This window comes from Micrasema longulum, unplaced genomic scaffold, assembly GCF_059751315.1.
Source record: "Micrasema longulum isolate JH-2025_06_02 unplaced genomic scaffold, ASM5975131v1 h1tg003255l, whole genome shotgun sequence".
NCBI lineage: Eukaryota > Metazoa > Arthropoda > Insecta > Trichoptera > Brachycentridae > Micrasema > Micrasema longulum.
The window spans coordinates 120,228-130,959 of record NW_028280339.1 but is presented as its reverse complement, the minus strand read 5'-3'; the positions used below and the strand labels follow the sequence as shown (position 1 = coordinate 130,959).

Below are 10,732 nucleotides of genomic sequence, written 5' to 3'. Positions count from 1 at the left end.
TTTTTTTTTTCTAACAATAAGACATACCGGCCACCGATTTTTTCAACAATCGACGTAGACAGGAGAATAATTCCCATGAAACGTGGCTAAAGTAATTTATTGTTGCTCTTATTTCTATAGTTCTAGAACTTTTATTTCAAGAGATAATGTTTCGGTAAGAACTGGAAGATTCCTCAAACCAAAAACAATTTTGTAAATTTTATTAGGTACTGGCAATATGATAATGACATTTGTTCAAGTTTGCTAAGTTTTAGGTTAAGTTTAAAATATTACCCAAAAATGCGAATTCTTAATTATTTGAGCCAAAAAATTGGTGAACTTACTATAAAATACTCAAACTTGCCGGAATCATACATAAAACGAAGTTATGAGCAGGTATATTTTGATTTACAAGCGCATAGATTGGCGTTGTTTTTAATCCATTGGTTATTTTTGAAAATTATAAAACTCGTCTGCTTAAAAGATGTATCAATCTGTCTATGTAGATAGAATCCTGAAAACTAATATCTCACCGCTCATTTTCAAAATATTGGTTGAAAATTATTATTAAATTAGAAAATAATATAAAATTAATGGGTAATTTTTGTCTGTAGGTATTCTTTAAAACTCCCCGAGGGTATCCACAGTACTTGCCTCGCACTGTTAAGAAGAAGAAGTACCGTTTCACCACCAACCGACCTTGGACTCAGGGCTTCCAACAGCAGAATGTAGCCGGGACACACAGGAAGAAGGTTTTCCTGGAGCCAGTCGGAGATTGGAGTATTTTTAAGTGAGGAAAAAATGCGTCTATCTATTTTCATATAATACTGTCTGCATCGACTTTTACTACCTCTGCCTACTGTGGAATGATTTATTTGCAATATCGCAGAGTGTGTGCGATTGGAATGGGCAACTCAATAGGAAATTTTCATCAGAGTAATAATGTGCTAAGCTATAAAGGAGCCCAAACGTAGGAAAACCATTCTATAACTATTGGGTATTAATTTAGCTACAGTTCGCAGCAAAACAATGAGCCGTACTCAGGTCTAGAATTGCCAAATGGATATCAATTTGAATTGCAAATACTCTTAACCTACCGGTGTATTTACTATTGCAGGGTTATTAAAATTGAAAATGCATGTGTGTGTTTATTATTTTATGTATTTATTCATTTTATTCACAATACACTTATGTTACATTTATTGAGACATAAATCCCAACTCCATGGAACCAAAGTCCTGTGTTGAGTTTGTATGTTCGGTCCGTCACATTTGTTTTTTTTAAAGAGAAATACTCGAGTTCATATTGTTTACTCAAATATTTCAATTTTCAGACCATTTCCTAAAAGTCGTAAATAACTTGTGCTGGAAAAATGGAAATCGAGTTGTGGTAGAGTGGGATTTGAACTTCGGATCTTTTTTTACTTATGGGTGTCCCAAACCAGGTTCATTCACTGTAAAAATAGGTTCATTGACGCTGAGTTAGTGTTGGAATAAATTTAAAAAAATATATTTATGTGTAAGTACTGCTCATACATTATAATATTTTTTCTTTCAGAGGTGATAGAGTAGAAGTGCTGGTGGGAAGGGACAAGGGAAAACAAGGATTGGTGATAGAAGTCATTCAAGAGAGGAATTGGGTCATCGTTGAAGGAATGAATACTCACTTCAGAAGGGTAATTTCTTTGAATTTTTAAGTTTTCATTGTTTTAATGCAGGTAGTAAAATAATATATGCTTCTTATTCTTCATCTGCCTGCTCAAAGCTGTGCGTGGTGGTCTAATGTAATTATTATAGTTGGATAATGAATATAGCTTCATTTTTGTGAAAATCACCTCAAGGGCGCTGTACAATAAATAGATATCCTAGCACTTCTAGCAGCTACAGAGCTCATGGACGATTGGTATTCTAGTTCATCGTTTCCATTATGATATATTTTAATTATAGCACATAAGAGCTAGATTAAAGCACGTCTCACAGCTACAGAGCGCTTGGATGGTAAGTAATCTAGCCCCATTTACATGATGTTTTTATTTGACAATGAAGTTTAATGTTTGAATGATGTTAAAATAATTAAAATAAAATTCATTTTTAAAAATAGGAATTAGATTATAACAAGTCTTGCAGCTACTGAGCGCATGGACTGTTGAAATTCTAGACCCCATTTACAAAATTTAAGTGTTTTTTGGTTGATAACATTACTAGTAAATCTCTAAAAATGTTGGGCTTCATGTTACGTGTGACTAAGGAATTAAAAAACATAGGCACTTTGAAGTTGATGTAAACTTCATTAGTGAGAAGCCAGTTAGAGTATAACTCTACAATATGGACTCCTTACTACAACTGTCACCAAAATTATCTTGAAAGAGTCCAAAAACAATTCTTAAGGTATATAAAACTTAAACTTAGAATCAGTCATGAATTTTTAAATTACGATTTTTTACTAAAAACATTAAATTTGTTAAAACTTAACGATAGAAGAAAAATTATAGACCTTTTAAATTTATTCAAAATTGTAAATTCAATATGAGATTGCCCTGAACTATTATCTCTCATCAACTTCAGGGTGCCTGGAAGAATGACTAGACAGGTGCCACCGTTTTGTAAAAGGAAATTTATGTTTTCAAAAAAAAAAAATATTAAGCCAAATATGTTAGTATTATAAATTTTTGTAAAAGGCAGATTTGCCGTTTATGTTAGTAAAATAAATAAATAAATAACATTTACATATTGAAGCACGATTACCAATTGTCTTGCAGCAACAAAGTGCATGAACGAGTGGAATTAATTGAGCAGAGTATACACAGCATTGAGCAGAGTATATCTACTCTGTTATAATTATCACTAGTCAAGTTTTCATGCTTGAAAGTAAACAATATAAAAATAAATATAGCACCGTTTTAAAATTATGGTTAGCAAAATAAAGAAAGACATTCGAAGGATAGCGTTTGTAGATTGTTATCATAGTTACTGCCGGACATGTGGCTAACAGGCTGTTCGCTGATTCCTCGAAGATGATAGATGCACATTTGTGCCGTTACGTATGTCGTATAAGGTATGTCAGTATGCCTCTTTATTTTCGATCCTGAGGCATTTTCCAAAATACAGATCAGCATTTCCTTAGTGTAAAAAAATTGTTTAGAACAATAATTGAACGTAGTTATGCAGATAGCAGCCAATCCACAATTTAAGAAAGAGAGATATTGGAGTTATCAGCTGCGATAAGGTCAATCCCATGTTCTGCTAAAAACAGCCAGGGCGCTTTCATACAAAAAACTGTAATTATCACCTTCTGAAAATAGTGGTGATCACAAAAATGCCATTTCTCAATCTGCAGAAAACACCCAGAGCACTAAAAATATCTTACGCTTATAGATGCTGATGACTTAATGATGCAGTTTTGTAAAGTTTTGAACTCTCTACAATCTGGCAAAATACACTAAGTCATATTAAATTTCATTTATCTGTAGTTTTAAAAAGACATTTAAGGTCAAGTTGTATACCCGCTATTTTATTCAGGCTAAAGTTTTAAATAAATTAATATAAAATTAAGAAACGGAAAAATTAAAAACATGTTCTTAAATGAGCACTTAACATCTTAGTATATTTAAATAAGATATAAAAGAGTAAAATTGGAACAAAACTTAAATGCTTGATTTTTCATAACAGGTATTTGAGAGTTAAAGCTTTTTGCCAGTATACCCACGATATGTTAATACAAACAGCTCCCCAGGGAGTTAAATCCATTCCTTGTCTTCAAAAATTTGGATAAACTCAAAATATTGTTGATTCTGAATGAACTTGGTCTATTTGGCCCTGATCTTCGACAAAGGCAACTCAGGTTGTTCTACCTAAGACTATGCAGAACCAGCCTGCCAATGGTTATGCCGGTAGGTATCGCCTCGGATGTCAATATATTTCACGATAGTGGGATTTCTCTTAAGAAGGCAATTTCCAAATTGTAATATGCATTTTATGTATATTTTGTAATGTATTGGGAATGAATGAGGAATTCCAGCCCAACCCGGAATTAAATTTTAAAAATGTTTTCGTGTACACGTGAATATTTAAAAATTTTGGAGTAGGATGAAATATCTCAAAAACGCGCGCAAAAATAAATCAAAAATGTTAAAAATAGTATTCATTTTAAAATCGTAAATAATGACGTCACTCCTTATATCTATGTGTAGTATTTCCGGTTTTCGCTTTAAAGCCCCCCCGCACCTTGTAAGGAACGTTTTGACCATAGAAAAAAAGAGTATAGTTTGTGATTGAAAAGTTTTGACATTTCAACAGCGTTGCCAGATCTACCATTCGTATAAACAACCATAACGTAGAAATGAGCAAATTACTATCAACTAAATGAAGTAGTTAAAGCAATATTCCATAGACTCTTATCAGTTTTGTTATTGGCTGGAGAAATACAACTTATCGCGGTCAGTGAAAGCAAGAACGCCAACCGTTACATGACGTCACTACTGAAAAGTGACACACTGATTACAGTCATTTGGCGCGGTATTTGATAAATGTAACTTTAAAAAATCATATCTTTGTAAATAACGCACAAAAAAAAAGTATATATATTTTTGCTTAGTTGAATAGTACGCTAATAGAAATAAAAATAATTAGAAAACAGTGGAACTCCTCATTGGATACTCTGTAATGTTCTCAATGTAAAAAAATAAAAAATAAATGAAATGATGGTAGTAGTATTTATTTATTTATTCATAGAAATACATGTAAATTACAAAAAAATATAAAAGCTTATGCCTAACTCTATGAGACTATGAGGTCAAGAGCCCTGTCTCGAGTTGGGATACAACATACTAGTAATGTGGAAGCATGAACATTATTAAACAATAGCAAAAATAAAAATTAAAAATGACTACATAAACATATATATCAATAAACATCTGGACAACACGCTTAATAGTATATAAATCTATGCAATATCTTGCAGCAGTCTCCTGCAATGGTCTCTTCCCTTGGACAAAATCCAAAACTTGTACACTTCTTCCGCATGGCTTTGCTATTTTTCATTTTTTTGTACCTTTACAAGTTTTTCACGATATTTGCGACTGTTACAGATGGGTAGGGATAAGAAATTTCCTGGAATACTGGTCAGCTCTGAGGCACCACTGCTGGTCACCGATCAAGTCAAGCTGGTGGATCCTGAGACTATGAAGGCTACTGAGGTAGAGTGGAGGTTTACAGAAGACGGGGAAAAGGTCAGTGCTTCATTTCTAAAACCCACTAATTGGTTTCTTGCATAAAAAAAGGCTATATGAATTGAACAGTAAAATATTTTGAAGAATTATAAAAATAAAATAATAAAATTCTTTAATCATTCAACAAAAATTAGGTGATCATGACCGCCAGATAACGGCAAGTTGGCATCTCAGGTCACCATTAAGATGCATCCCATCACAGCGTATTATAGCCATCGCTTTGTTAGGAAACCACAGCTTAATCTCAACAGGCGGAAATCGTCTTTTTAAAAATAAAACTAGGTACATTATACAAGTTTGAATAGTCAATAAAAACTGGTTGTGTTTGCTAATTCTTTCCTTACTGTGCCAAAAACATCCCCGCATTTAGGTGCTGTGAATTGAGAGATTTGAAATGGGAAAAATATAATTTTCGTCGGCAATTGCTTTAATTATTTATATTTGAAGTCAAAAGTGATAATATTTTTAATCTTATTGCTAAAAACATGAAAAAACCACTAACTGATATTGATTCTGGCATCTGGCAGTGTAGTGTACAGGCTCTTGGTATTGGCCTGCGTGATGTGTAGAATTGTCTATCTCGCACATGAATAGTAAAATCATAGAGACATAAAGAGCGCGTGGTACTCTTTTACTTTATATGCCGTGACTTGCTACACATTTTATTTGAATTATTTCTAATACAAACAGATATGCAGGTTACATATTTTTACTCAAGAGACTTGAAAAAAAAAACAAAAATAGTAAGGCCAGCCATCCGGTTAATTTGAATTAAACAAAGCGACGGTTTAAACTATGTAAATAATTTGTTGTGTTGGTGATTTATCTCCAATTTCTGATATTTAATACTTTTACTATGTCCAATAAATATTTATTAGGTAATTATAAATTATTTTAACAAATACATGCATGTTTCATGAAGAAATACTGAAAATTTCAACCCAGTATTTATTACGCATCACTGCGAAGGGAGGGTGGTTTAAACTCAAAGCTATTTTAATTTTTCATCTTGGTATGTATAACCTTTCTATTTATAATTATTCTCAATTGGCTATTGACAGGTGAGAGTGTCTAAAGACACGAGCCGTATTATCCCCATACCAAAACAGGCCCTTGAAACAAAAGATTACAAGACAAAAGGAACTTATCCGGAAAATTTGGACAAAGATACAGTTTCAGAAACAATTGCAAAGGTAAATAAAACAAATGACTTAACTTAACGTATTCAGTCAACGACTAATCGGGTTTCTGAAAATAACAATTCATTTTAGAGAAGGGTAACCATAGAATTAAGAATAGTCCAGAAGGAGCGTAGAATCATATTTCAATACATCGGACTGTGTCCAATAATCCCCTCACTATGCCCCACTTTCGCCGCGCGCATTTGTGATGTTGCCGCGATGTCGTTGCGATGGGAAAAAATATAACTATAACACAAATGTAAGGTAAAAGAAAAAGCAATCTGTTAATTTCTCTAAAATTTTTTTTTGCATGCGGAAATATCTATTGACACAACAGAGTAGATAAGTAAAGGGTCATTTAATGAGAGTAATTGAATTAATGAACTTAAAACTTAAAATATAAAACAAATTTTATTTTACATAAAACGGATATATTTTTTATCATGTTAAATAATATCTGATGTTTTAAAGATAATGTCGGTCAAATGTCCACAACGGAGTTGTTTTATCCAAGGTCCAATTTTCATTAGTTCTCTGATTAGATGAGCAAAGTAGGGTAAAAAATTTACTACCCGAAATGTTCATTTTGTTTCTTCGACAATCTGACAGATGGAAAAATAATTCAATTTTTAAGTAATTAATTTGCTACTTATACATTAATTTGCTAATTACATATAAAATGTGAAACCATCCCGTTTCTTTAAGATCCTAGCAGTATTTCTACACTTTAAAAGGACACAACACGGCATAGTTGAATTTAAATCAGGAGTTGCGTTCTGAGCGACGTCTACAAAGAAACTAATGGGTCAAAACGTAAACCTACTCATTTATGAGTAGTTTAGTCGCCTTCTGTTTGATGTGCGTATGCGGTTTCTGGACTATTCTTAATTCTATGAGGGTAACATTCACAATTCTGCCTATGTTTCCTCCAATTATTATTAACTATTGATTTCTGTGCAGTTAAAGAACTGAAACTTTTATTGACAGGTCATAAAACCCTGTAATTGCCTGGACATTCACATTCCCTTCTCTAGAATGTTCTTCATCTCTGCTGTAATTTGTTGATCTAAATAACTTCCTAGTGAGTTAAAGCCAATCCTTGTCCACATTTTTTTTTCGACAAACCCAAAATATTATTCACATTTACGATGTTCGTAAAACCAATTGATTTATATCACACAAAAGTGGATAAATTGTTACTAAGGTTAAAGTTAAAACCAATTTTTGCTATTTATCTTATACTTTGCTAAGTTTGACATAACACCTTTCTTCTACATTTTTTGGAACTTATTTAAAAATAAAAAATATGCTCATTTTGCATTTCAAAAATATTTTAACGGACTCCTTAATAATAATCAATAATAATAATCAGATGCAGTATGAAAACATTGTATACCATAAAACGTGTTAATTTTGCCTGTAATTTTGAGTATTTTCAAAAAACAATGTTTTAAAGATTTTTCTCAAAATAATCAATCACAAACCGAGCTATCAGAAAAAATATTTTTGATACAGATATATGAAAGTACATATCTACAATCAATTGTAAAAAAATTATTAACACACCTTCAGCATGTTTTCCTCTGGAGTCAAAAGTTCTCAGATATTAAGGCACAACTCAAAAAATGTTCACAAAAATGGCTGTTACATGCTTGGGTATAAAGTGAACTGTACAAGACTTCTGTAATATTGTCAAAGATAGACAATGAATATGCTTACATCCTAACTCTACGTACGTAACTAATAGAGTTGATGGAAACCATAAAGTACTGGACCAAAAAAACAAGAATAGGCGAAGTTACTTGTTAAAAGCAAAGTTAACACTTTTACAGTACACATTTAATTTAAGAGTCGTGACTAGAATAATCTGTTTAAAATACTTTAGCCAAAGTTTGATTTCTTTATCAGCAATCACTTAACGCACGCTTAAACATTCGCATCTCTGCCTATGTCTGGATTTCCATATTACTTCAGTTCTTCCATAAGTTGATTTTAGACTCACTTTGTTAGTATTCTTTTACACTGTTTTTTTACCATTTTATTTTGACCATTTTCCTTTGACCATTCCAGATCACATTTTCACCTGAACTTAAAACATTTGAGATGGACATTGCAGACAGTATGGGAATCAAGGAAGACAGAAAGCCAGCTCCTACTTGGTGGTATTAGATAATATTTAGCATTTGTAGTGAAATAAAATTAAGAATGTTTAACAATAAAAAATACTTAATAACACCAACTGTTTTATTTCAAATATCAAATAAACATTTCAACCGTCGAGTTCATTAATAGAGTGGGTAAAATTCAATGAATTTTTAAAAATAAAAACAACTTTTAGAGAAATTACTCTATCTCCTAAAATATCAGTTATTTTTTAATTAAATTTTGAGTGCAATGTTCGAAAAGCAATGGTGCTTGTCTGTAAGCGCTGTCGCGTAGCTTAAATTTGTCACTAGATATCAAGTGGGCAGTATCTGTAAGGAAACCCGTTAACTTGTACACAACACAAGAGTTGTACTAATCAAGGCTAGTACCGAGGTTTAGTAACAAATATGTATGTGTGTCCAAAGCATGCTTAATTATATTATTGGGAAAATTTTCATACATGATTTTAAATACATCGCAAAAGAGAGCATTGGCTAATTCATTACTCTGAAAATGCAGTATTTATAATTTGTATGACCACCTTGATGACGCTATTTATAAATCTCTGCGTGGATTATTATTTAAAAGGGCTTTTTATAAATTTCTTCATACCACATATTTTCAATTGTATTTTTTAACCACTGGATTTGAGGAGATTTTTCCTAATAGAGCCCATAAAAAAATTAATATGTTTAAATCTGGGCTATTCTTGGCCATGAAAAAGATACCTGAGGAAGAAAAACATCAAAACTGTCATAAAAAATGTTAAAAACAATAAAATAAAGCGTGAAGATATTTTAAATAATAAAGCACACTCTCACAACGAGCCAGATGGCGAGGCGGAGAATCATCCAGAAATACTGGATCACATATTTATTTATTTAAGTCCTCAATTGTTAGAAAAACCTCCTCCAAAATATTTTTTTATACTGTTCAGCATTCACTGACGCTTCTATCATGATTAAATTACCCCGGTGATGTATTGTGATGCATCCCGACACCATGACATGCCGTGAATGTTTAAGAAGAAGACGGTAGATAGGTCACTCTCTCGCAGGTAATCAACAAAAAATTTAGGTTTCATATTCCCGTTTTACGCACCCCAAAACTGAACCAAATGGTAGTTCTGAGTATCGGCATGTTTAGCGTTTTCAAAAATAGTAATCATATCTGTACACCTTACGTCTAAGGATGGCAGATAAAAGTAGCGCTTTTAAGAGTCTCATACCCGTATTCAGAGACAATACTTAAGGTGAGGAAAATACATTCTATTGTCTTCACCTTCGGGTTTTCTCTGCATATGACATAAGAATGTACTTTTCTCACCTTTAGTATTGTCTCTGAATACGGGTATTAGCTATATAATATACAATTTATATTAAAAAAACAAAAGACAGGGACACGCCAATGGTAGATATTTATACGAGGTGTGTTCAGAAAATAACGGGGATTTTAAAATTTCGCAGGTTTGGAGAGTCCGATTGTCTGATTTTATTGTTGGTATACATGCCTCTAAAGTATGCTAAAATTTTCAGCTGTATTGATTGTTTACTTTGTGGCAGCCGTTAAGGTTAGACGTGTTTTTATGAGTTCGGCAATTTTCATTTCTTAAAAAAAATGGATCAAAGAATTTGAATAAAATTTTGTGTAAAAAATGAAATTAAGCGTAACAAAGTGTGTGAAATGTTCACAAAGGCCTATGGTTTTTTTCCTGGAAAATCGCCGAGCTCATAAAAATACGTCTAATCTTAGCGACTGCCACAAAGAAAACAATGAATACAGCTGATAATTTTAGCATACTTCAGGGGCATGTATTCCAACATAATTTTCTTTAAAAAATTTCTCCAAACCCACGAAATTTAAAAATTGCAATTATTTTCTGAACCATTAGTGCCATAATCCAGGGAGATAATACAGGAATATGTTTGTATGAAGGAATGTCAGAAAAAGTTAACTGTGCGTTCCGAGGTATTTGTCATTTTCTAATCGCCTGGACTCTGGTCCAATCTAATTTATTGAATTATAATTCATCAGAAAATACTGTCCAATTATTGATTTTTTGGCCCACTCTAAACGGTGTTTCTTCATCTTGGTATTTAATAAAAGTTTTCATGCCGGTCTTCTCGCCAGGAAACCGAATTCATTGAGCCCGTTTTGGACTGCTTGTACTCTAACAATGACACTAGTGGTTTCCTGGAGT

General features: G+C 32.4%; 1 protein-coding gene across 1 annotated transcript; it reads left to right on the top strand.

The window, feature by feature from the left end:
* The first annotated feature begins 207 nt into the window (after nt 1-207).
* Nucleotides 208-8,622, top strand: mRpL24 (mitochondrial ribosomal protein L24). The gene is made up of 6 exons (XM_088242033.1): nt 208-375; nt 594-769; nt 1,537-1,654; nt 5,066-5,206; nt 6,268-6,399; nt 8,458-8,622. Exons 1-6 carry the CDS (start codon nt 280-282, stop codon nt 8,554-8,556), a joined length of 762 nt encoding a protein of 253 aa, XP_088098159.1. The 5' UTR covers nt 208-279; the 3' UTR covers nt 8,557-8,622.
* Nucleotides 8,623-10,732: the final 2,110 nt, after the last annotated feature.